We start from the raw sequence: 25,461 nt of genomic DNA, 5'->3' as shown, positions 1-25,461 counted from the left end.
TGGTGAATTGATGATGAAAATGAATGGGGAATTCGAATAAATTTATAGGAATGAGAAACATGAAGGGTCAGCAAAAATGGAAGTGAATCAATTAGGAAATTTATAATCGTAATTAATTTTGATGATTAAAAACGCTCTGTGTTCCATTATCCGATGAACATTGCCATTTTTTTCCTTTCAAATTCTGAAATTTTAAGGTTAACTTGCTAGTTTGTTTTTTTTTTTTTTAAATTTTTTTTCCTATTATGAAGATTCAAACCTGCCATTTTCGGATGTTATTATAGCATAGACTTTTCTTTTTGTGGTGGAATTGATTGCTTTTTGGAATATATTGTAGACCAGAAAAATGTTTTATAGGATATTTTTAACATTGGTTTTATTTTCATTTCCAAATTTCTCCTTTAAAAAATTTAATTTATAAATACTATATATTATTTAGAGATGTTTATACGATAAAGACCGCATCTTTATTATCACCTCTTATTTGTTATTTTAATATTTATTTTGTAGCATGATTGCTCGAAGAATGCTTACGCTATATACCCACCTAGAGATGTCTATGGGATGAGAAGGAAATTGGAAAGTCTTCTCCGTCTTTGTTATCACCTCTTATTTGTTATTTTCATCCCATTTTCGATAAAATTTTTATTTATTTTTGCTTATATTGAAACGGGTTGCCCGTATATTTTTTAAAAACTATATAATTTATATTTTAAAATTTTTAATATAATATTTAATGTAATTTCTTATATGGATAGTAATCCCAACTATGTTTAAAATTTATTACTAAGTAAATAAATGTGTATACATATAATATAAAATATATAAAAAGTGGGGCATAGCGCGGATGGGAGGCGAGATCGAGGTTAGGACAGAAAATATAATCCCCTCAGTCCAATTTAGCTAATAGGGATAAATTTATCTCTCCTTTCTGTATGTTTTTCGATACGAAATAGGAAGTTTTAATCATGTCACAAAGATTTCACAGTGAGCATAAATTAAGAAACGAGTTTTTTGGGTTATTCGATAATTTAGATATAAAAGTATTGTTTTTCAACTATTAGATCAAATTCTAAGAGTTTCATAACATTTACGATCTCTGACGGATCTTACATAGGAAAGCCAATACCATAGATCGTGCAAAGACATCCTTCTTATGTTTTATTCTCAGAACAATCTTAGGAGGGCTTACGATAAGTATCATATTTGTCTTTTATTATAGACAAATATCTTGTATCCATTTATTGTTGTCCGTATCTTTTGTAATTTATTTGATTCTCTAGATGATTATAAATAGAGAAATTTATCACCATTTAGGTGGGGTGGTTTTAGCAATTATTCTCAGCTACTACACCCCTTGATGACGGCCCTTGATACCATTTGTAACAGCCCAAACCCACTGCTAGCAAATATTGTCCGCTTTGGCCCTTTACGTATCACTGTCAACCTCACGGTTTTAAAACGCATATGCTAGGGAAGGTTTCCACACCTTATAAGGAAAGATTTCTTCCTCTCTCCAACTAATGTAGGATCTCATAGACAGCGATCCTAATAAACTGAGATATGATGGGTCACTACCTCTTTCGAATGGTTTAATCATAAGAACTCCAAAGTTAAGTTTGCTCGAGTTAGAGAAACCCTATATTAAGTGAGGACAAATTTATTGAAATAACTCGAACATGAGAATATCAAACTCTACAACATACTCTTGCATATGGAAATTTATTTTCTCTAAATTTTAGTATTTTGTATTTAAACACGTAAGACCATGACTGTGTTTTCTAGAGAAGAAGTTATTTTAAACGTTTTTCGAAGTTTACGTTATAAATGATGTTCATATAAGAGTTATATTTCACATTATAGATGAGCATGGGCGTTGCATCATGTCGTTAGATTGACATAGGACACAACCCTAAGAGTATGAAAATGATATTAATGTAAATATCTACGAGCATGGGTTACATAGTGTAACCAAGAGATGAGACTAGAGGATTGTGTCAGAAGAGATGTATAATTGAACTTAGAGGGACCTCATGCATATTATATGTTCATAAGCATATGGCTACTTCCCCTAGAGATGATGAGTGCGGACGCGCACCGTATAATGAGCGCGTATGTGTTAGGTTATGGAGCATGCTGCTTATTTATAGCTGAGTCAACAGTTATACATAGTACATCTATATTTGGCTATATTTGGTAAATAAATTGTCATAAATAGTAAAAAGTTATATCGGGTAAAGCTATATATGGTAAATAGTTATATATAGTAGATGGTTAGATCTGGTAAAGCTAAATATAGTAACCTAAACCATATATATATATCCTCGTGCAGATCTTTGAAGTTGTACTTTCTATATTCTCTGTATTCTTCCTACTGTACATACTTGTAGTCATCAATATAAATCTTTTAGCCAGAGTTTTCCTTGCATTTTCTCTATTCTGTTATTTGGTGTTCATCTAGATCGAGTGTGTGCGTTGTTGTGCGATCCTAACAACTGGTATCAGAGCTAGGCAGAAATCACCACGATCTGTGAAGATTGAAAGTTCAAAGATTGGAATTGAGAAGTTCGATGGATCCGACTTCGGTTTCTAGAAAATGCAGATTGAACGTCAGATTTGTTGAAGGCGCTGTCAAATATGTACGAAAAACCGTCGGCAATGAATAAGGTGTATTTGATGCAGAGATTGTTCAATCTACAAATGTCTGAAGGTGGATCTGTTGTTGATCATATAAATGAATTCAATATGATCATAAGTCAACTGAGTTCGGTGGGAATTAATTTCGAGGATGAAATTAAAGCATTGATTTTGATGTCATCTTTACCCGAGTTGTGGGATACTGTTGTTGCCGCAATCAACAGTTCGCGAGGATCTCATAAACTGAAGTTTGATGAAATTCGAGATGTATTTTTCAGCGAAAGTATTCGCAAACGAGAAATTGGAAATTCATCTGGTAGTGCTCTCAGTGTTGGCCAACGGGGAAGAAGTAAACCGAAGGACCCAAACAAAGGGCGATCAAAATCAAAGAATCAAAAAAAATCTCCAAATAGACCAAACGTAACAGGTTGGAATTGTGGAGAAAAATGTCACTTTCAGACAGGTTCTACAAGACCAAAGAGGAAGCAGAATCACAAATCTGGAGATGATGATGATGATTCTTTAAATTCAGCAGAAGACATTGGGGATGCTCTAATCCTCAGTGTGGACAGTTCGATTGAATCCTGGATTTTAGATTTAGGTGCATCTTTTCATTCGTCTCCAAATAAAGAGTTGTTCCAGAATTTCAAGTCTGGAAATTTCGAGAAGGTGTATCTTGCCGACAACAAAGATTTGGAAATTAAAGGAAAAGGAGATGTCTGCATAAAAACTCCGGCAGGAAATCAGTGGACATTAAAGGATGTCAAATATATTCCTGGTATAAAAAAGAACCTGATCTCTATTGGTCAGTTGGACAGCACAGGTTATGCAACAAAGTTAGGGAAGAGTTCGTGGAAGATTATGAAGGGTGCTACGGTGGTAGCACGTGGCTCAAAATTTGGAACCTTATACACCACTACAGGGTGTATGAACATAGATGCTGTTGCTGAGAGTGCTTCAAATTCAAATCTATGACCCAATAGACTTGGACAGATGAGCGTGAAAGGAATGAAGACGCTGGCCACGAAAGAAGTTTTAGAAAGTCTGAAATCCGTTGATGTGAGTCGTTGTGAGAACTACGTTATGAGCAAGCAGAAACGAGTTAGCTTCACAAGGACCGCCAGGGAATTGAAGAAAGTGCGATTGAAAATGGAACCATATGTGGAGCAAGGTTTGACGAAGTAAGTGGGAGTTGAGCTTGAGTTGTAAAAATACGCACCTAGTGATGTTGTAGCAGATACTCATGAAACTCCTGAGACTACTGCTGAGGAACCAGATGTGGAGCATGGTTCCAAGACAACGAAGCAAGTGGGAGTTGAGCTTAAGTTGCAGGAAAACTCATATAGTGATGTTGTAGCAGATACTCATAAAACTCTTGAGACTACTGCTGAGGAACCAGATGTGGAGCATAGTTCCAAGACCACGAAGCAAGTGAGAGTTGAGCTTGAGTTGCAAGAAAACTCACCTAGTGATGTTGTAGCAGATACTCATGAAACTCTTAAGACTACTGTAGAGGAATCAACAGTGGAGCAAGTGACACCTGAACTGGTGTTGAGAAGATCATCCAGTACTATCAGAGTACCAGATATGTATGTACCTTCATTACACTATCTGTTGCTAATGAAAGGGAACCACAACTCTCTGAGGAGGCCTTACAGTTGAAGGATACAACCAAGTGGGAGCAAGCCATGGATGATGGGACGTCTAGGCTTCAAAAATGCATTGTACTGAGGCTGAGTACGTGGCAATAGCTGAAGCTGGAAAGAAGACGATATGGATGACTGACTATCTGGAAGAATTGAGCAAGAAGCAGCACGAAAAGATTCTTTATAGAGATAGTCAGAGTGTCATACAGTTGGTGAGAAACTCGGTCTATCATTTAAAGATAAAACACAGAAGGCGATACCATTTCACTTGCAGGTTAGTGGAAGATGGTGATGTGTTTTGAGAAGATAGAGGGTGCAAAGAATCCAGCAAACATGTTGACAAAATGTGTTGATGTTGGAATATTGAGGTTGTACAAAACCTCAATTGGTATGGTGCAGTGAAGATATTCATGATCGTTTGAGAATGAAATTCTTAATTGACTGGATCAGTTTTAGGTTATGGAGTCTGCTGTTTATTTATAGCTGAGTCAACGGTTATATATAGTNAGATCATCCAGTACTATCAGAGTACCAGATATGTATGTACCTTCATTACACTATCTGTTGCTAATGAAAGGGAACCACAACTCTCTGAGGAGGCCTTACAGTTGAAGGATACAACCAAGTGGGAGCAAGCCATGGATGATGGGACGTCTAGGCTTCAAAAATGCATTGTACTGAGGCTGAGTACGTGGCAATAGCTGAAGCTGGAAAGAAGACGATATGGATGACTGACTATCTGGAAGAATTGAGCAAGAAGCAGCACGAAAAGATTCTTTATAGAGATAGTCAGAGTGTCATACAGTTGGTGAGAAACTCGGTCTATCATTTAAAGATAAAACACAGAAGGCGATACCATTTCACTTGCAGGTTAGTGGAAGATGGTGATGTGTTTTGAGAAGATAGAGGGTGCAAAGAATCCAGCAAACATGTTGACAAAATGTGTTGATGTTGGAATATTGAGGTTGTACAAAACCTCAATTGGTATGGTGCAGTGAAGATATTCATGATCGTTTGAGAATGAAATTCTTAATTGACTGGATCAGTTTTAGGTTATGGAGTCTGCTGTTTATTTATAGCTGAGTCAACGGTTATATATAGTAAAACTATATTTGGTAAATGACATATAGAGTAAATTGTCATAAATAGTAAATAGGTATGTACAGATAAAAAGCTATATCGGGTAAAATTATATATGGTAAATAGTTATATATAGTAGATGGTTATAGGTTAGATATAGTAAGCTAAACCATATATATAAGAGCTTTGAAAATGTACTTTTTATATTCTCTGTATTCTCTCTTACTGTACATACTTGTAGTCATCAATATAAATCTTTTAGCCAGAGTTCTCCTTGCATTTTCTCTATCCTGTTTTTTGGTGTTCATCTAGATCGAGTATGCACACAGGTGCGAATGCACACAGATGAGGGTGTTCATAAGGTGCATGACACTATGGGGTTCCGCTGACCTTCAGACGTTGCTACAGATTAGCTTGACCAGAGGGTCCAGGGGGTGTGCGAGCGCCCTGGGGATTCACACTCGCACGTGTGAGTCGTGTGTAGGGAAGTACTACACATCCAATTTGTCTGAGACTGGAGGCCACCCTTAAGATATTATAGATATGTCCCTAATTCAGGATTGCATGTGTCGTGTGCCATATTATNGTTCGTGGAAGATTATGAAGGGTGCTACGGTGGTAGCACGTGGCTCAAAATTTGGAACCTTATACACCACTACAGGGTGTATGAACATAGATGCTGTTGCTGAGAGTGCTTCAAATTCAAATCTATGACCCAATAGACTTGGACAGATGAGCGTGAAAGGAATGAAGACGCTGGCCACGAAAGAAGTTTTAGAAAGTCTGAAATCCGTTGATGTGAGTCGTTGTGAGAACTACGTTATGAGCAAGCAGAAACGAGTTAGCTTCACAAGGACCGCCAGGGAATTGAAGAAAGTGCGATTGAAAATGGAACCATATGTGGAGCAAGGTTTGACGAAGTAAGTGGGAGTTGAGCTTGAGTTGTAAAAATACGCACCTAGTGATGTTGTAGCAGATACTCATGAAACTCCTGAGACTACTGCTGAGGAACCAGATGTGGAGCATGGTTCCAAGACAACGAAGCAAGTGGGAGTTGAGCTTAAGTTGCAGGAAAACTCATATAGTGATGTTGTAGCAGATACTCATAAAACTCTTGAGACTACTGCTGAGGAACCAGATGTGGAGCATAGTTCCAAGACCACGAAGCAAGTGAGAGTTGAGCTTGAGTTGCAAGAAAACTCACCTAGTGATGTTGTAGCAGATACTCATGAAACTCTTAAGACTACTGTAGAGGAATCAACAGTGGAGCAAGTGACACCTGAACTGGTGTTGAGAAGATCATCCAGTACTATCAGAGTACCAGATATGTATGTACCTTCATTACACTATCTGTTGCTAATGAAAGGGAACCACAACTCTCTGAGGAGGCCTTACAGTTGAAGGATACAACCAAGTGGGAGCAAGCCATGGATGATGGGACGTCTAGGCTTCAAAAATGCATTGTACTGAGGCTGAGTACGTGGCAATAGCTGAAGCTGGAAAGAAGACGATATGGATGACTGACTATCTGGAAGAATTGAGCAAGAAGCAGCACGAAAAGATTCTTTATAGAGATAGTCAGAGTGTCATACAGTTGGTGAGAAACTCGGTCTATCATTTAAAGATAAAACACAGAAGGCGATACCATTTCACTTGCAGGTTAGTGGAAGATGGTGATGTGTTTTGAGAAGATAGAGGGTGCAAAGAATCCAGCAAACATGTTGACAAAATGTGTTGATGTTGGAATATTGAGGTTGTACAAAACCTCAATTGGTATGGTGCAGTGAAGATATTCATGATCGTTTGAGAATGAAATTCTTAATTGACTGGATCAGTTTTAGGTTATGGAGTCTGCTGTTTATTTATAGCTGAGTCAACGGTTATATATAGTAAAACTATATTTGGTAAATGACATATAGAGTAAATTGTCATAAATAGTAAATAGGTATGTACAGATAAAAAGCTATATCGGGTAAAATTATATATGGTAAATAGTTATATATAGTAGATGGTTATAGGTTAGATATAGTAAGCTAAACCATATATATAAGAGCTTTGAAAATGTACTTTTTATATTCTCTGTATTCTCTCTTACTGTACATACTTGTAGTCATCAATATAAATCTTTTAGCCAGAGTTCTCCTTGCATTTTCTCTATCCTGTTTTTTGGTGTTCATCTAGATCGAGTATGCACACAGGTGCGAATGCACACAGATGAGGGTGTTCATAAGGTGCATGACACTATGGGGTTCCGCTGACCTTCAGACGTTGCTACAGATTAGCTTGACCAGAGGGTCCAGGGGGTGTGCGAGCGCCCTGGGGATTCACACTCGCACGTGTGAGTCGTGTGTAGGGAAGTACTACACATCCAATTTGTCTGAGACTGGAGGCCACCCTTAAGATATTATAGATATGTCCCTAATTCAGGATTGCATGTGTCGTGTGCCATATTATTATTTTTTTTCAGGTAAAGGCAAGGCTCCCATGTACGGTTGACGATGGCATCGTGATCAGAGACTCTGACGCGTACATAGGATAGTTGCATATTTAAAATTCCTAGACTTGGTTATGATAGGGTGCTTGCATTTCATTTATTTAAATTATTTAATTTGTAATTGTTTTTTTTATCTTATTTTGAACTCCAGTATTATGTTTGAAACACGTAAGTCCGGCAGTGTTTTCTAATGTTTTAATGTATTCTGAAGTTTTAAATTTTTCCACTAGTAAAAATGAGCATTCTTAGAGTTATATTCTGCATTAAAGATGAGCATAAGACATTAGTAGCGACTCTAGATATGTGGAAATTTAGAGTTGTTGCATAAACATAAAGTGTCCGATTCTAGAGGCGTGATGCATTGTGATTTTCTAATCAATTAGACTAAAAAAATATCAATCATAGAGAAAAAAAAACTACAAATTATTCAAAATTGGGCTAAATGTATATGGATGCATTACTTTTTTTTTTATGTGCCATTTCATGTTAATCTCCATGTTTTTTTAAAAAAAAATAGAAATCGTATTAGTTTATATAAGTTAAAGTAAACTAGATATATCTTTTTTTTTTTTAAGAGATTAATAGAAATAAGTCTCGAGAAATATTTTAATCTTTAAAATGAAGAACGTAAGTCGTTCAAACAATAGAAAATCATAATAACAACGACATGATAATCACGAGGCAGCACAATTTGCTGGCTTGAAAGAAACAGACGATTTTTTGATATCATAGCCAACCAAGAAGTTAGTCTGTGCGCAACATTGCCATAGATTTGCATGTTGTTTTTCCCGTTGTTGCCAACAAATACTAAGCAAACGACGTCGTCCGCCACTCTAATGAACAGGTTTTCTCGCTTGAGATTCACGTCGCCAACTTTAAAGTGCGCTGTGACAGGCGGCACCTTATAGTCGTCGGTGGTGCTCTCATAGCAATACTCCAAGGTTTCAATTGGACTAGTCGTAGACTTCAAGTCCATCACCTCGGAAATCGCCTGGGAGAAGCTAGCAAAGATGTCCGGTTGTAAGAATGTAAGCGTCGTGCCAGAGTCAATAATGATATTCCCATTTGTTCCAAATGGTGAAGACCTCGGAAAATTAAATTTGTTGCTTCCAACACTCATTGCTTTTATTTTCAGGATGTAGAAAATTTTGTAGTCGCCTTCTACAGACATGAACAAAAAATAATAATTATTTATACAATTCATCTTAGTATAACGAATGAACTCACGGTAAAAGTATAATATTATCCACTTTTAAACCCTAAATCCAGGTCAACTCCTTTTCTCGAGAGCACACGACCATTATTATCCACTTTAAAACTCTAAATACTGGTCGACTCCTTTTCTCTAGAGCGCACTACCGGTGTTATCCCCTTTTAAACCCTAAATCCAAGTTAACTCCTTATATCTAGAGCACACAACTTGCTTGCTCAACGTCCAAACATTCTATAATGATTAAATTAAGAGCAGGACTTTAGTATTATCGATCTATTAGTTATATACTTAAACCACTAATCATTTTATCGATAAAAAAACATTGGTATTTACCGCTAGTATAAATCGAAGTTGAGACGGCTCCAGAGCCAGAGACGACAGCATTAGAGCCGAAGTTAAGATAGCTCGAGTAGTTAGAGTTTCCGATGGGTGCCAAACAGTAAGAGAATTTTCCGCCGGTGGCCGGCCCCATCTGCTGGACAAGCGAAGCTGAACCATGACTGAGCCCAACAATCCCAGAAACCTTAGAATCAAAAGAGCCAGCATTGTCATGGCCACAGCCAATGGCAATCCGTGGAAACGCCATTTTTTTCTTTCAAATTCTGGAATTTTAAGGTTAAATTGTTTGTTTGTTTTTTACCTAATGTTATTAGCATTGCTTTTTGGAATATTGTTCAACTAGAGAATGTTTTATATGATATTTTTAGCATTGGTTTTATTTTCCTTTCGAATTTGTTGGTTGGGATGAGACAGTATTGAAAGTTTTCCCTATCTTTGTTATCACCTCTTATTTATTATTTTAATTCTCATTTCCGCTAAAATTTTTATTTATTGCCCAAAAGAAATGGCAAAAATTAATATTTTGAAATTTGAGGTCCAAATGGAAACTAACTCAAAATTTAGGGGTAAAAATGTAATATCAAATTGGATATAGTCGGTAGTTTAATGGATGAATTCAAATACAAATGAATAAACATTTTTGCATTAAATATTAATTATAAGTAACCTTATTATTGCACCATTTAATTTAATTACTAAAAATAATTAAATAAGTATAAATTAATTAGAATAATAAAATTATTGACAAATTTTTTATAGCTATACTAATTAAAATTTTAGCTATTCTAATTAAAATTTAGTAAGTGTAATTTAGCTTTAAAAAAATCCGTTTTTTGGGACCGAAAAGCGGGGTCGTGTGGCTTGTTTTGTACTGCGCATTATTTGGGTGGAAAACTCCATTGATAGGCTAATAGAAAAGGAAGCAACTCCCAAAAGAAGAAATCAGGGTTTCTTCGCCACCAACTCTGTAGAATTTTGGTTCAAGATTTCGTCGACGATCAAATTCTTCCTGCGCAGGTCGGTTTTTTCTTCGCTTTTTCTAGCTTTTGCGCTTTTCGATCTTCTCCAATGATTTCCAATCGAAACAATCTATTGAATCTCGACATGCATTGATCCTTCGATTCAGTTTCCCCTTTGTTAGCCATTTCTGCCTTTCTTCGTCATCTTTTAGTTTCGCCGTGTCTAGATCTTGGGCGGCGTATCGTCTATGATTTCATATGCGTTTCTGCTTCTCCTTTTTCTTTTATAGATTTGCTTAGATTTGAGATAGATTACGTCTTTTTGTGGTTACGCTTATGTTAGGGCTTAATCGTCTCTTCAAATGAAATGAGCAATCGAAGTCTTGATATTTATTGAAATTCGTAGCGTAGGTTGAATATATGAGTGTTTGTCGCCACTCCGGGTGCTAGTGCGGCTAGAAAGCTCTGGTTGGGAGTTCTTCTAAGACCGTGAACTTGTGTGTGTAGCAACATTGATGTTATCAATATGTTATGTGATTCTGAGCTACAATAATGCTTCTGTTTCTTCAGAATAACAGGTCTTGTGTAATGTTACCCCCTAGGCTAGTTCTATATTTTGATAAGACGCTCATTGATCAAGTGCATATCTCTCTTTGAACAAGAATCTTGTCCGGAGAAACCTTGACTTGGTTGAAATTGTTCCTTGGAACATCTACAGGTATTAAAAATGTGGGCGACACTTTATCATAGACATTGTAGTGATCTTCACTGTTAAAGAAATTTGGTATCCGCGAGCTTCACCATGATTTTTTGTTTAGAGGTGTGGTGGGAATGAACATTATTACCTCCATGATACAGGAAACTTTGAAAACCCATGTCCCGAGTCTAAAGTTCTGATAGCATCTTAGGGTTTAAGAAGAGGAAAGAATGTATTACTGATTAATTACCATGAATTCACATGACCCCCAACGAACTTTAACAACTTAACTACAAGTTCCAATTTTCATGCTTCTGTGAGAAGCAAAGTCTTCTCTGTTTAACCATTTCGAGTTTTGACCCCCCTATAAGAGGTTTGTGGATTACAAATCCACGATAATTCTTCTGATGATAGGACAGTATGGCTACAGTAAAGAACCTGAAGATTAAGACAGCAACCTGCAAACGCATTATCAAGGAGTTGCATTCTTACGAGAAGGAGGTCGAGAGAGAAGCTGCCAAAACAGCTGACATGAAAGAAAAAGGGGCTGATCCTTATGACCTTAAGCAACAGGTACGTAAATGGCTTGCATTCATAATAATCAAAAGTTTGTAAGATTATTGTTGGCTTGATTGCTTGTGGTTTTATTTGTGCCATCGGTGAATATCTTAAAGAAGACTTTTTAGACTGACTTGTTCAACATTACACAATATGAACAATAGAATTTATGAGCGTGTAGATAAGTGATTTGAACTATGGAGAAGAATAATGGTCTCAAATTTGGAACATAATTTCTGTTCAACTTTATGTTTTGAAAGCTATAAAATCAAAACGACCAACTAAAATATTATTTCGGTAATGGAGATTGAATGAAATGTTATCATCATATGAATCGTCTTCTTCAATCGGTCTATATATTATTATGATTTACAGTTAGCATTCTCACTGTAAGCAGGAAAACGTGCTGGCTGAATCAAGGATGATGGTTCCCGATTGTCACAAGCGTCTGGAGTCTGCCTTGGCTGATCTGAAAGGAACACTGGTATTGGCTTTTCATTCTTCCCTTTTCTGCTTTTATGAGGAGCTTGATTTTAGAAGGTTATCTGCACGTGCCCAATTTTTCTTAGTTTACTAAAACAAATCCTTATCAACTTCTTCATCTCCAGGATGAACTGGAAAAGTCAACACAAGTGAGAGGCCCGGAGTTTGACGATGCTCGGAGCATAATCACCGAGATCGAAAGTTTCCTTAAGACAACAGAGGAATAGTAGTGATCTTAATTACCAATAACAGAATTTTATATTGATAAGCTATTAATCAAACTGTTGCTTTGCAATATTACTTTCTCTTGTCCGGCTTTTGGTTGCTATGTTCATACTTTGGAGAGTTTCATTCCCTGTTATTCACTCCTATCATCAAGTTTAAGACTAAAATCTTCTGTTTCTGCTGGGTGTTGTATTTTAAAACGTTTTGATGGTGTTTGTCCCTATTTAAAAGGAATGTATTAAAAGTATGTATAACAGCTACCTAAGAATCGACCATGGGTAAGCCTAGTAGCATTGTTGATTTCAACCCTATGGTCGAACTTCGAGATATTATAATTCTTTTGAGTTTTCTTGACAATCAAATGTCGTTGGATCAGGCGGCACAAGTAACTTGAATCACATACTGTACAAAATGCTAAATTTTATAGCCTTCACAGATAATTTCATACAGATCTGTCTACACATCAATTATACCTTACAAACACTTCATTTTCCTTTAAGAATGCCGAGACGCTCTCCTAATCTTCCTTCGGAATGGCCTACACGCCTCGATGCTGAGACCAACTGCTGCAGCTAGTGCCATGAAAATGGCAGCATCCTCTGTACATGTCACATGTCGCATGGCGAGTTGCACCATTGGCTTACTGCTCTTTCCTTCCCCTTGTACTCTACAACTCATGACGAAACCTCCGACCACTTGGCCTAAAGCTGCAAAGTCTCCGCTGCTCTGCGGGCTCGGTATTGGAACTGTTGCTGCTCGTAACTGTTTGTCGGTGTCTATGAAGAACTCCCCACCTCTCTCAGCATTGATATGGATCTCAGACATGAGAAGTTCCCCTCCCTCTTGAGCTTCGGAGAGAAGGTGAAAGCGACAGCAGACAGTGTCTCTAATTCCTCGCTCGCGCCATGCCTCGAGCTTTCCCCATGGCTGCCAACTTTCAGGTATGCAAACATCAGGACGAACAATCAGCCAAGACCCGGGGTTTGACCTGGCAACCCAATCGCAACCTGCTGATGGCACAAAGGGAGTAGTTATGAAGGCTGCTGCAACAGCCGAGCCAGAAAGATCATGTATCTTCACCTTCCAGCCTTTTCTTTCTCTCCGCTCGACCTTCAGGTCCGAGCCATCACCAGAACCTAACCAATCTGAGCCATCACCAGAACCTGACCCTGGCCAATAGTTGCTCAATGAATCCACCTGGGATACCCTATAAATTTGATTCAACTGTCAAATATGAAGTCCAACACAAAATGTTCAACAGAAGAAAGTTATTGTCCTAGTGTTGCATGAGTTGCATCACCTGTCTCGACTAAATTTGCAGCTGAAGATCGGCTGTTTGATCGAGCCTAGAAGCTGGACGATTTGCGGGCTTAACCTCGTAACATCTTCAAACTGAAAAACATATCTTGGATCAGGATCAAGTTTCACTCTCAAATGAAGCTCTGCTCCATGTCTTCCATTCTCATTCTTGCTTTTGCCAATGCCTATCCACCCATTGAAAAGAACGACTGGCTTCCCATCGCCCCATTCGGGACCGACATCCAGTTTAAACGTCCCAATCAGCTGCCTCTTGATGCCAACACCACAATGAGATCCCTTCCTTCCAGAGAAGACAGATATTTCAAGACAGGCATGAGTGTTATAGAAGCAGCCAGGTGCTAGTAATGCTTTCAGATCAGACTCCTCAAGATAGAAGCTTGAGGCAATGCTATGAGAATCAGGTATGGCTTCAGGAGACGGGAGAAGCGGGATTGAAGACGTCTGCACAGGGAAACCCCGAAGACGAATTTCACACGAACACGGTGCAGAGAAAGCATTGACGCCAGGTTTTGTAGAGTTTAGAGCAGCTCCTGGGATTCTCAATCCCAAAGATCCAATTGACAACCTAATAAAAGCCTGAGGATCCATTTGGGTCACAATTTTTTGTCCATTTGATATAGATAGTTTATAATGCCACCAGCTCAAGTATCCTGAACCAACACAAAAACAATCAAAATGACATATAAAAGACAAGAAAGCCTTGTTAAGATTCAACTCAGAACACGAATCAAAAGAAACTTCATTCTATATGTTTGTTAAAAAACTCGAACATGATCTATCGAATGAATCATCTGAAGGATAAACGAAACTAGTTTAGAAACGACGATGAACCGAATACCAAACAGGTTTTTATAACGTTTGATTCACGGGACAACAATGATGATAGAAAACAAAGTTAGATGCTTTAACCCATAAATAAGCATATTTGGAGCATTAAACAGCCTGTCTAGCATGGAGATTCTTGAGTCCAAACCCTCAATAACAATGAGGAGAACACTTTAAGAAGGAAAAAAAAGGCATATTAAATTAACTTCTAGTTTAAGATCATAACGGACCATATGGTTAAAGCTACTTTGCCTTTTAAAAATCAACCCATCTCTTTGGGAGACGTTGTAATGAGTTTCATACTTTCTTGCATTTCTCCATTTTCTGAGAAATTGTTCGGGTTCTTAAACCAAGTGCAAATTATTTACCTAACAGTCCAAGCATATCGTTAGTAGATATTGTCCGCTTTAGCCCGTTATGTATCACCGTCAGCTTCACGGTTTTCAAACACGTCTATTAGGGAGAGGTTTCCACACCCTTATAAGGAATGTTTAGTTCCCCTCTCCAACCGACGTGGGATTTCACAATCCACCCCCTTGGGGGCCTAGCATCCTCGTTGGCACACCGCCCGGTGTCTGGCTCTGATATCATTTGTAATAAGCCCAAGTCCACCACTAGTAGATATTATCCACTTTAACCCGTTACGTATCACCGTCAACTTCACGGTTTTAAAACGCATATGTTAGGGAGAGATTTTCACACTCTTATAAGGAATGTTTCGTTCCTCTCTCTAACCGATGCGGGATCTCACAATTTGTGTTCCATAATGTAGATCGTCCTAAAGAGTTGATATTGATCTGTCCACTTATTTTCCTTTCGCTTCACTATTCTCTCATGATAAAGTTCCAAATGAAATGCATAATTATTCATTACTTTGAAAAGGCATTTAACACTGAAGATGGGAATTATTAAAGCATTTAACATTTTAAGAAACATTTTAAAAACAAAAAAGTGTCTCAGAAAAGTTGAAAAACAAAACAATGAAGCTTTACAGCAAAGAGGTCAACTTTTTAAAGAACACAAAACAAAAGGCAAAACTGTTGCCAATGGAGCTTAGCTACAGAATCCCATCTAAATTAATTATAAATTTCTTCCCACTTAGCAAACTATACGGAATTTGATGATAAACAGAGAAAAGGTCAAACAAACACAATTGGGATGAACAACAGCCAAAGCAAACAAATGAGTGAATATTCATTTATGGCAAACAAATGAGTGAATATCCATTTATGGATCTTGACTCATTCAAGCAAAAACAACTCACAAGCCGAATAGCAGATATTGTCCTCTTTCGACTTTTCTTTCCGGGTTTTCCCTCAAGGTTTTAAAACGCATCCACTAGGGAGAGATTTATACACTCTTATAAGGAATGTTTCGCTCCTCTCTCCAACCGATATGGGATCTCACAATCCACCTCCCTTGGAGGCCCAACGTCCTTGCTAGCACACTGCTCGGTGTCTATCTCTAATACCATTTGTAACAGTCCAAGCCCAAGGCTAATAGATACTATCCGCTTTGGCTCGTTACGTATTGCTGTTAGTCTCACGGTTTTAAAACGCGTTACACACCCTTATAAAGAAGGTTTCGTTCTCCTCTCTAACCGATATGGGATCTCACACCAAAATTCACGGTCATGAACACAAACCCACATAATACTTCCAACAAGTAAAGCAGAAACCAAAAGAACAACCAACCCACACAAAGATTCATTAGGAAAGTAATTTCATCTCAAAAGAAAACCAGAAGAAATCAGCAACAAAGATAAACCAAGGGAAAAATGAAACAGCAATGACTTGGATTCTACTTACCTTGTGATAAGTTGCCAAGTAGAAACAGAACTGCAGTGCTCCACAGAAAGCAGAGCAGCCAGAATCCCTGAAGAACAAGAAGAACAGCAACATTTCACCCAAAAATCAAATCCCACCTCTAGTTTTCCCTCTAAATGTGAAAGGATGAATGTTTTTAGAGATCTAACAACGAGCTTTTAGAAAAAGAAAAACCCAAATCCCGATAGCAACAAAAGTCTTGAATATCACGTAGAGACTTCACAGATCACGAGGCCACCAAGAAAAAACTCCCTATTCCTCTTAACTCTACACTATTTGTCACGAAATAGGCGGAGAANGGGGGGGGGGGGGGGGGGGGGTTTGTTTGAGGTGAAATTTTGAGAAAGATCCAAAAAAGAAAGTGAAATTTGGATGCGAAATTTTGACTTTGATTTGGAGTTTGAAGATGAGTGATGGTAGGAAGGAAGAGAGAAATAGTGGGCGGGGACGAAAAGGCGATAGGCACAGAAATCGTGGAAACAGCTGTAACCAATTAGGGTAATCAGAGAACAACAACATTCGTTCATAATTCATTAAATTATGAACAACAAAACAATAATATTGCAATCCAAAACGAAAATATTAAAGAAGAGATTGAAAAATACGTGTGCCCTGACTTCATCCTCTCAACTATTCCAAACCCAAATGCCTCTCTTTTTATCATTTTACAAACTTTTCCATGATTGGAGATCAAATTCTAATCAGATTAGCTCTAAATATATGAAATTATGGGTCTAGCAAACACGTGAATGAAAATAAAATATTCTAAAAAGTGGGTAAAATAATAAAATATTCTAAAAAGTGGGTAAAATAATATCCTAAAAGAGTGGGTAAAATGATCGGTATGCTATATAGTCTATTTGTACCAACATTGTGTACGCTAAAATGACCTATGAGCCACATCTCTTTTGGATGGCTAGAAAATTCAAAATGAACTGTGCTTAAAATTAATATCAACTTTTAACCTCAAATATCTAATTAGATTCTCACATAATTAAGTTTTATCCATGAGTACTTTTTAAGTTTAAATTACATTTTAATCCTCAAAATTTTAAGTTTTTTCTATCGGTCCTTAAACTTTCAAAAATTTATCAAAATAAGAGATATTACTTTCTCGCGTGCTATCGATACTCTATAAAAGGCACGTTCATCGTTTGACTCAAAATTTCTATCTCCATGTGCATCCACACCTTCGACCCTACATTTCTTTTTTCTTTTGAAAAATATTTTAAATGCTCTTCTTATCCGATAATAAAACAAAAAATCTTACACTACGGATAAGACTATTAGTTATCATGAGGGCTATGATCGATTCAGGTTGGTCAAAGTTGTGTGAAATTGAAACCCAACCAATAATTATATCGAGAAAATAAAAAAAAACAAGACAGAATCAGTAGAAATACATGTTTGAATTGATCCTATCTCTAATCAAATTTGCTACCGCATGATTAAAAGTATAATTCTATTACTATATCTACCAACTATGATGTTTATAATTTTTAATTTTCGAAATAAAAGGATTTATCAGGTTCTTGAACAAATACAAAAATATTTGTGTAATAATTAAATCCACCATTAACATATATTATCCACTTTAACACCTGTTATATATTGTCGTTAATCTCATTCTTTTAAAAAAAAATTAGTATCCAAATAAATAAATAAAAATAAAAGGGCAACAAAACTATTTATTATGTACAAAACGAAAATAGTAATAATAAATAAATGATTGTTTGTCCTTTTTAGGTATAAATTAAAACATTCAACGTTAACATGAGGGAAATGTCAGAAACATATATCCGTGACGCGTCAGCCACGTGAAATGTTGTCGGCTGACTCGGACTACCTTCTTTTCGGCTATTATTATTATTTTATTAATTTATTAATTTATAAATTTTTAAAATTCATCCGCCACAAAATTGAAATTTATTAAGTTCAAAGTTAATTTCGAATCTATTAGATATCCTAAGTCTTCTCGTTCTTTCATCCCGCATGTAATATTCAGATCAAATAACTTTATGAAATTACGTCGACACTTCCACACATCATAGATAACATAGGAGACATCTCTATTTTTTCCTTCGGGAATTTTAGAATTACCACCGCTTAGCTTTCAATTTGCCTCTAACCATCAAATGCAATGTGAATAACCCGTCCTCCTCTCTTTGAAACAAGGGACACTTCTGGTTCTGTTGGTGCTTGAAATAATTTAGTCTTCTCCATATTGCTATATCTCGAGAGTCAATAATTTTATATGAGAACTACTGAACTCAACCACTTACCGACGTTACTCCTTAGTTTTCTGTTGAGATTTATCCTGTGGAGGTACTCAAATTGGATTGGTGATCGATTTCTAAGTTTTGTCGTAAACCTAATTGGTTACTTCCAATTATGTAAATCAATAGTTCAAACCGCACTCGAAGGTAGGACATTTCCCATTTTTTTTATAGGAACATCTGATACGATAAATAATGGTATATCCAATTATAGCAATTCGGGATGTAAAATATATCTTTCTCACCATCCTCATAGTGTATGAGACAAGTGTATGCATTTCGATTAGTGTCGTATTCTATGGTTATGGACACAATGTATCTTGTCTACAACATCACCACCAACATCAATCGGAGCAACTACAACATTCATTCGGTATGGATTGACTTAAGTTGCCTCCTTTTGACACTAAGACCGACTCAGTCCTATAGTAAGACATACATACTCACACTCGAACCCTTCTCAAAAGATCAAGGTCAGTCAGTGGTGCAACCCACAAATGGATCCCACCAGTTAACTTCCTTGCACATTATGGATCTACTCATCCATTGACTCGCACACATGTCAGACTTCTCAGTTCGTGTTTCAAGACGGGTCAAATGGAGAGCCCACATGCCGATGACAAGAGCACGCCAAAAGGGGCATGATCGGGACAACTAAGATCGTTGAATCAAGCCTATCCATAACACTCCTTGCGAGTGAGGAGGCTACAACTACATAGCAGCTGCCGCAGCTGAATCTGTTACCCTAAAAAAAGCAGCCGTCAAGCTTGGAAAGGATGGAGCTTTTCTGGTTGATAAGAAACAAAATCTCAAATTTCTCCCAAATCTGATGATTTACATTTCAAATGGGCTCTTTACATTTCAAACAAAATCTCACTTCATTTATCCTTTGAATTCACCCTAAATCATTTACAATTTAAAAGATCAAACTAATAGAATATCATGCCATCAATCCCAAGAACAAAATACCTTAAATTGGTAAAGAGGGAAATGTGGCAGCTCGGTCTTCTCAATCTCAGCTTCAGCTCCATTTTGTTGGGACATTTTCCCCTTTGTCTCTCTCTCTAAGAACCCACAAAACCCCTTGAAATTACAGAGAATGTGTGTAATTTTCAGGAGAGAGAGAGAGAGAAAGAGGGTTCTGGAATAAAAATCAAAGGGGGAAGGAGGAAGAAAAGTGCGAGTGGTTCTACGGAGGTTGTAATGGGTTCAATTCAGGACGCCATGGATGGCGGTGAAGTTCATGGCGGCGAATCCGATTACGTTGATATGAACACCAACAACAACCCCATTAATGGCGGTGAGCCTTCGACATCCCATTTGTCGGAGACCCATCAAGAGCAAAACCTAGACGAGCCTGACGAACAAGATGAACAGGATGAACAGGATGGGACTGAGGCTGCTTTTGATGCTCAGAGAACCAATCTCGATGATGGATTCTATGAAATTGAAGCCATTCGTCGAAAAAGGGTTCGCAAGGTTTACTCAATTTTCCTTCTGCTCTGCTATTCGGGTTTCTTTGTTTGTACATTTCCTGATGTTGGGATTTCTTATTCTATTGCTTTGCTATGGGAATGATTGATTCTAAAAACAGGGTCAGCTTCAGTATTTGATCAAATGGTAAGTGCTGGTACTTTGGCTTGTTAGAGCTTGACTGTGATAACTCAGATTACTAACCTAACCGAGCTTTCCTGAAGGCGTGGCTGGCCGGAGACGGCTAATACTTGGGAGCCATTGGAGAATCTCCATACGTGCTCCGAGTTCATCGAGGCATTCGAACAGAGGTATTCTCTTCTAGTTACTTCAGCATTGTTCTTTTGGTAGCTGGAGGAAGAACATTATGTGGCATGGTATGCTGATTAGTCTATGGTATAATGTTGTTTGGTTTCGTTTTCGAAGTTTAATTTCGGGAAAGCAGCGGAAGCGGAAGCGAAAACATGGGGTTGTTCATGTTCAAACCAAGAAGAGGCAGCAGCGAGCTAATTTTTCTACTTATAATGTCACAGATGTTGAAATCAGTGTTGTTGATCAACGTCTGCCCTCTGCTCCTATAAACATGCCTAGCCTGACTAATCCTTATGCTCGTTCGCGATCGATCGTTTATAATCATGAAGGAGAAAAGAACGGAGATGTAACTAGAGGCAGGCTAGCTGATATTGATAATGCGGGCAGGAATGCTACGCAACGATTTGAACAGAAGAAAGCTGAACACGAGTACGATCCGAAGCTCAGTGAGCTTAAGGCAACAGTATTAACCAACATAGCCATTGGTGATAAGCTTGCAATCGATTTTCACGATGCCAGGACAACAGAGAACAACGTCCCTGCTGCTGGTCTCTCTAAAACTGGCTCTGTAGAACTAGTTACTGAAAATCGGTGCACCGGGGCCAAGAGAAGGAAATCTGGTTCGGTTAAAAGGTTTAGACAAGATTCAACTTTATCTGAATTGCCTGTGGTTCAAAATCCAGAATTGATACTAGCTGTAGTAGAATCTGGTGTCGGAGTGGAACCGATAGGGGTTGAGAATTCTGGATATCATGGAGAAAGGTTAAGTCGGAATAACAGAACCGATGAAGCCAGAAACGAACCGAGTATCATCAAGATTGTTAAACCATTAGGCTATTCAGCATCTGTGTCAAACAACATTCAGGATGTGTTGGTAACTTTTGTGGCCATGAGGTATGTTAGCTTTGTCTCTCCTCTTCTTGTGGATGTTAAGTTAAACAAAATGAAGTGTAAACCCTATGGTACGAGTTCGTAGGATGAACATTCTCAATTAAGAACACAATTTATTTGAAATTGTAACCGCCCAAGCCTACCGCTACTAGATATTATCCTCTTTGGACTTTCTCTTCCAAGCTTTTAAAACGCGTCTGCTAGGGGAGGTTTCCACACCCTTATAATGAATGCTTCATTCCCCTCTCCAACCAATGTGAGATCTCACAATCTATCCCTCTTGAGGGCCCAGCGTCCTCGATAGCACACCGTCCGGTGTCTGACTCTGATACCATTTGTAACAACCCAATCCCACCGCTAGCAAATATTGTCTGCTTGGGCTGTTACAAATGGCATCAGAGCCAGACACCGGGCAGTGTGTCAGCGATGACGTTGGGTCTCCAAGGGGGTGGATTGTGAGATCTCACATCGATTGGAGAGGGGAGCGAAGCATTCCTTATACGGCGTGGATACCTCTCCTTAGCAGACGCATTTTAAAACCGTGAGGCTGACGGCGATACGTAATAAGTCAAAGTAGAAAATATCGGCTAGCAATGGATTTGGATCGTTACAAAAATTGTTTCTTGTTCTTAGAAAAGTTTGACATTTCTTGGTATAGTTCTTGACTTGTATTGCTGTTATTTAGCAACTAGCCGAGATGTTGTTCAGGAGGTCCTAAAATATTTTATCTAAAGAACTAAGAACATGAAAGTATAAGTCCATAGAAATATATGCACTCAAGATAGTTAGAGACAAACCCATCGGCAAGCCCGTGTTTCTGACATCTTTGGATGTAAATGGATCTCGGGTCGACCGTCATATTCTCATGAGTTTATTGTTTTCGGTTTCCTGGTTTTAGGTCTGATGGAACAGAAGTGATGGTTGATAACAAGTTCCTCAAGGCTAACAATCCTCTACTGGTAATTGGTTCTGTTCTTCACTATGTTATGCTTTTGAACTGCCTTGAACAATGTGCAATCGTTTTTTCCTCGGATTCTAACTTCTAATTGTCGTGTTTACTAATACCAGTTGATCAACTTCTACGAGCAACATCTCCACTATACTACCAGATCATGAACTCAGAGATATGAACAGTATGACGTATCGGGATCCTCGTTTGGTTGATTATTTGGGGCTTGAGATCAAGCGGTAAGGAGATAGTTAAGCAAGGTCTGCAAATATTTAGCCATGACAGTATCTTTCCATCTACCTCAAGCTCAGCAGAACAGAGATTAGAAGTTAGAGGCTTACATAATTTCTGCTAATTATGAAATTAATGTATTGTATGTAGCCGTCTTGTTGTAGGTTTTGTACATATTACCTTTCTTTGTTAATCTCCTAGCAATCGATGCACTTGTTCAGCAAAGAATAGAATTGGTTAATCTTTGGAGGGTCCTTGGAGAGTAGTCAATACAATGGGTTATGTGGATTGAACGTTTGAGATCGATATGATCATACGTTTTCTTGAGGGTTTCTTTTTTCATTTGTTCTAGTATGTTCGAGGACATCGTGCCAAAAGTTTACTCGAAAAACTGCTAATTTTAGCTTCCAAGCAATGTGTCTCTCAATTTATGAACAAAAAATGAGAATGGAGATGGAGAATCGATCCACTCTCTTGTTTATTGTGTCCTGCTCCATGAATTCCAGATGGTTTAATGGTTTCTTTTCTGGAAAGAAAATTCCAATTGCCTAACAAAGGAAAAATGGTTCTATGGATTGTCCTACAAAGCAAAGTTGCTTCAGAATACCACAATTTTTGTAGTATACGCACAAAAAGCTTAATAAGAACAAAAATTTATCAATAGATGAATGCAGCTCATTGCTTGTAATCACCAGCTCATGAAAAATGGTAATGGATCAAACATTTTCTAGAGAACTCAATCGTTATCTAATCATAATACAAATAACCAGTAAAAGAGTTGCATCAGTTCAAGAAACAAAAAAGAACTGAGAAAAGAAAACAATTCCAAGAGATGAGCTAAAGCTAGTTCTTGGGAATGTTCTTTCCTACTATCTTAGCAGGAGCTATTCGAAGAAGGTTTCCTGGCTTACCTGGGACGGCGCCTTTGATCATCACAACATTAAGGTCATCATCAATCTTTACAATTTTGAGCTTTCTGATCTTTCTCTTAGTTCCTCCCATCCTTCCAGGCATTTTCTTCCCCTTGTAAACACGCCCCGGTGTAGTTCCTGCACCAATCGATCCAAGTGCTCTGTGGCTCTTGGAACCATGGGTCATTGGACCCCTTTTGAAGTTGTGCCTCTTGATTCCACCTGAAGAAGAATTAGAAGAGGGAGAAGGTTACAAGAAACCAGTTAAAGAGAGTAATGTTGTAAGGAAGTGAAGATAAAATGATTAAAATTTTGGTTAAATTATAAAAAGATATTGTTTCAAACGTTGCAATATTACCCTTACTTTTCATAAACGTTTTCATACTATTCTTAGAGTAGAAATGAATTTCGAACAAAAATTAAGGCTTGAAATGGTGTGAAAATGATCTAGAACAATTTTATGCCACTTCCACAGCATTCCATATCCCAATTGTCTAAAATTCTAAAAAAAAAATTGCACCAAGGATACTTGAAACACTTATGAAAGGTAAATGTAGAAGTATGGTTTACAATTTAGGCTAGAATTTACATCTAGACTTCGAAGACTAGTTCAGGCTTTGGAATTGTATGTGCCATTGTGGATTCAAACAGCAAAAAAATGAATGAAAATTCATGCTAAATCCATCCTGAGGATGCCTAAATTCATCTCCAACAACCAGAAGCTCCAAGAAAAACAGAAAAGCAAGTGCAATTTCGCCAATGAATTGAACACAGACTTCAAACAGAATAAGCAAGAAACACAAACCTTGAAAACCCTTTCCAATTGTAGTGCCCGAGACATCAACCAGGTCGCCCTCCTTGAAAAGTTCATTAAAAACCAGGCGCTGATTGGGCTCAAATTCATCAATAGACTCAAGACGAAACTCCTGCAAGTGGCGCATAGGAATCGCACCAGCTTTCTGGAGATGTCCCATTTCCGGCTTCGTCAATTTCCGATCCCTAACCCTACGGTACCCAACCTGAACGGCACTGTAGCCGTCGGTCGCCTCCGTCTTAATCTGCGTGACGATATTGCCTTCCTTGAAACCGACCACCGTCACAGGGACGACCTTGCCGTCCGGCTCGAAGAAGCTCATCATACCGAGCTTGGTAGCCATAACGCCAATGCCGGCCTCCATGCTCATACACACCGAAAGGCCATCGTTAGGGCGTCTAGTGGTTCTTGGCCTCGGAAATTGGAAACGGACGTTGTTGTTCCGGTGGGATTTGAGAGGTAGGGCGAGGAAAGAAGTTCTTAGTTTCAGAGATGAAGATGGCGACGAAGAAGAAGCATTGTTAGTGAAAATTGGATGTCTGTTAGAGGTTGAAGCTGATGAAATTGATATGACGGACATTTCTGCTTCTCTGGTTTCAGTGATTCATATGATGAGGAAGAAGAAGAAGAACTGGGGTTGAGAGGAATGACCCGTTTTCTTATCCGCTTATTTCTTTTATTTTCCCTCCATTATTAAAAATAAAATAAAATAAAAAATGACTTGCTAAATTAATAAAAATAAGTTTAACTTTCATTTTTTCTCAAAAAAAAAAATATATATATATATTTTGTATTAAAAAAAAATTAAAACAAAAAAAAAATCTAAGAGTACTAAGCTAATAGGTTAAAAAATACCCTTTCCATTATATTGGGACGAAAATTATTAATATTTTATTTAAAAAAAACTCTTCCATTTTTAAAATGATTTAAAAAAATACATTTTTTTTAATTTAAGAAGGTTTAAAAAATATTATTAATTTTTAAAAATTTCATTAATATTCTTATCTCTAAAAAAAACTTCAATTTTTTTAAAAATTTAAAAATACTTCAAGGTTACGGTTACCGTTCAAGTAAAACAGTTGTAGATGATCTATGAGATGTCAATAAACGATTTAGCCCGACTCAATTTTCAAAGGGTTATTAGCTGCAATGAAAATAGACCGATAAAAACAATGAAAATAGATCCTAGTTTTTGGTGTGTAGGCACATAATTTTATAATAAAAAATTAACCTAATCGAGTGAAGTAATGCTACAACAACATACGAAGTTAGTGAAGTAATACATATTAATTTTTAGTCAGT

At 37.5% G+C, this 25,461-nt stretch overlaps 5 protein-coding genes across 7 annotated transcripts; 2 read left to right on the top strand and 3 right to left on the bottom strand.

Annotated features, from left to right (window-relative positions):
- Positions 1–8,470: 8,470 nt before the first annotated feature.
- LOC111806960 (aspartic proteinase CDR1-like) lies at positions 8,471–9,656 on the bottom strand. The gene is made up of 2 exons (XM_023692517.1): positions 9,404–9,656; positions 8,471–9,018 (listed from the first exon to the last, which is right to left on the bottom strand). The coding sequence occupies exons 1-2, from the start codon at positions 9,654–9,656 to the stop codon at positions 8,471–8,473; spliced, it is 801 nt and encodes a 266-aa protein (XP_023548285.1).
- Positions 9,657–10,280: 624 nt separating this feature from the next.
- Positions 10,281–12,509, top strand: LOC111806815 (tubulin-folding cofactor A). Of its 3 annotated transcripts, XM_023692293.1 has the most exons (5): positions 10,281–10,426; positions 10,939–11,086; positions 11,480–11,638; positions 12,021–12,107; positions 12,232–12,509. In XM_023692293.1, the coding sequence occupies exons 3-5, from the start codon at positions 11,486–11,488 to the stop codon at positions 12,331–12,333; spliced, it is 342 nt and encodes a 113-aa protein (XP_023548061.1). In that variant the 5' UTR covers positions 10,281–10,426; positions 10,939–11,086; positions 11,480–11,485; the 3' UTR covers positions 12,334–12,509. The 3 variants fall into 3 exon arrangements, with proteins under 3 accessions (XP_023548061.1, XP_023548059.1, XP_023548060.1); XM_023692291.1 differs by lacking the exon at positions 10,939–11,086; XM_023692292.1 differs by lacking the exon at positions 10,939–11,086 and having other exon boundaries at positions 10,282–10,426; positions 11,485–11,638.
- A 222-nt stretch (positions 12,510–12,731) lies between these two features.
- Positions 12,732–16,594, bottom strand: LOC111806814. Its single transcript, XM_023692290.1, has 3 exons — positions 16,285–16,594; positions 13,632–14,301; positions 12,732–13,538 (listed from the first exon to the last, which is right to left on the bottom strand). Exons 2-3 carry the CDS (start codon positions 14,237–14,239, stop codon positions 12,827–12,829), a joined length of 1,320 nt encoding a protein of 439 aa, XP_023548058.1. The 5' UTR covers positions 14,240–14,301; positions 16,285–16,594; the 3' UTR covers positions 12,732–12,826.
- A 2,904-nt stretch (positions 16,595–19,498) lies between these two features.
- Positions 19,499–22,849, top strand: LOC111806431 (chromo domain-containing protein LHP1-like). Its single transcript, XM_023691743.1, has 6 exons — positions 19,499–20,057; positions 20,173–20,198; positions 20,276–20,362; positions 20,478–21,257; positions 22,153–22,213; positions 22,323–22,849. The coding sequence occupies exons 1-6, from the start codon at positions 19,782–19,784 to the stop codon at positions 22,368–22,370; spliced, it is 1,278 nt and encodes a 425-aa protein (XP_023547511.1). The 5' UTR covers positions 19,499–19,781; the 3' UTR covers positions 22,371–22,849.
- A 246-nt stretch (positions 22,850–23,095) lies between these two features.
- On the bottom strand, positions 23,096–24,829 carry LOC111806351 (50S ribosomal protein L3, chloroplastic-like). Its single transcript, XM_023691619.1, has 2 exons — positions 24,151–24,829; positions 23,096–23,567 (listed from the first exon to the last, which is right to left on the bottom strand). Exons 1-2 carry the CDS (start codon positions 24,737–24,739, stop codon positions 23,278–23,280), a joined length of 879 nt encoding a protein of 292 aa, XP_023547387.1. The 5' UTR covers positions 24,740–24,829; the 3' UTR covers positions 23,096–23,277.
- Positions 24,830–25,461: the final 632 nt, after the last annotated feature.

The sequence above is a fragment of the Cucurbita pepo genome, chromosome LG12 (assembly GCF_002806865.2).
Source record: "Cucurbita pepo subsp. pepo cultivar mu-cu-16 chromosome LG12, ASM280686v2, whole genome shotgun sequence".
NCBI lineage: Eukaryota > Viridiplantae > Streptophyta > Magnoliopsida > Cucurbitales > Cucurbitaceae > Cucurbita > Cucurbita pepo.
Note: the sequence above shows the minus strand (reverse complement) of the source record. Positions and strands in the feature narration are given on the sequence as shown.

What these genes read in the sequence shown, in the direction of transcription:
- LOC111806351 (XM_023691619.1), bottom strand. Translation starts at nt 24,739, where the DNA reads ATGTCCGTCATATCAATTTCATCAGCTTCAACCTCTAACAGACATCCA. An exon ending in AATTGGAAAGGGTTTTCAAG is followed by an intron (nt 23,568 to 24,150) that starts GTTTGTGTTTCT and finishes ATTCTTCTTCAG; the next exon opens with GTGGAATCAAGAGGCACAAC.
- LOC111806960 (XM_023692517.1), bottom strand. Translation starts at nt 9,656, where the DNA reads ATGGCGTTTCCACGGATTGCCATTGGCTGTGGCCATGACAATGCTGGC. An exon ending in AACTTCGATTTATACTAGCG is followed by an intron (nt 9,019 to 9,403) that starts GTAAATACCAAT and finishes TCATGTCTGTAG; the next exon opens with AAGGCGACTACAAAATTTTC.
- LOC111806815 (XM_023692291.1), top strand. Translation starts at nt 11,486, where the DNA reads ATGGCTACAGTAAAGAACCTGAAGATTAAGACAGCAACCTGCAAACGC. An exon ending in CTTATGACCTTAAGCAACAG is followed by an intron (nt 11,639 to 12,020) that starts GTACGTAAATGG and finishes CACTGTAAGCAG; the next exon opens with GAAAACGTGCTGGCTGAATC. An exon ending in CTGATCTGAAAGGAACACTG is followed by an intron (nt 12,108 to 12,231) that starts GTATTGGCTTTT and finishes CTTCATCTCCAG; the next exon opens with GATGAACTGGAAAAGTCAAC.
- LOC111806814 (XM_023692290.1), bottom strand. Translation starts at nt 14,239, where the DNA reads ATGGATCCTCAGGCTTTTATTAGGTTGTCAATTGGATCTTTGGGATTG. An exon ending in TGCAAATTTAGTCGAGACAG is followed by an intron (nt 13,539 to 13,631) that starts GTGATGCAACTC and finishes TCAAATTTATAG; the next exon opens with GGTATCCCAGGTGGATTCAT.
- LOC111806431 (XM_023691743.1), top strand. Translation starts at nt 19,782, where the DNA reads ATGGGTTCAATTCAGGACGCCATGGATGGCGGTGAAGTTCATGGCGGC. An exon ending in CTTCAGTATTTGATCAAATG is followed by an intron (nt 20,199 to 20,275) that starts GTAAGTGCTGGT and finishes GCTTTCCTGAAG; the next exon opens with GCGTGGCTGGCCGGAGACGG. An exon ending in AGGCTAACAATCCTCTACTG is followed by an intron (nt 22,214 to 22,322) that starts GTAATTGGTTCT and finishes TACTAATACCAG; the next exon opens with TTGATCAACTTCTACGAGCA.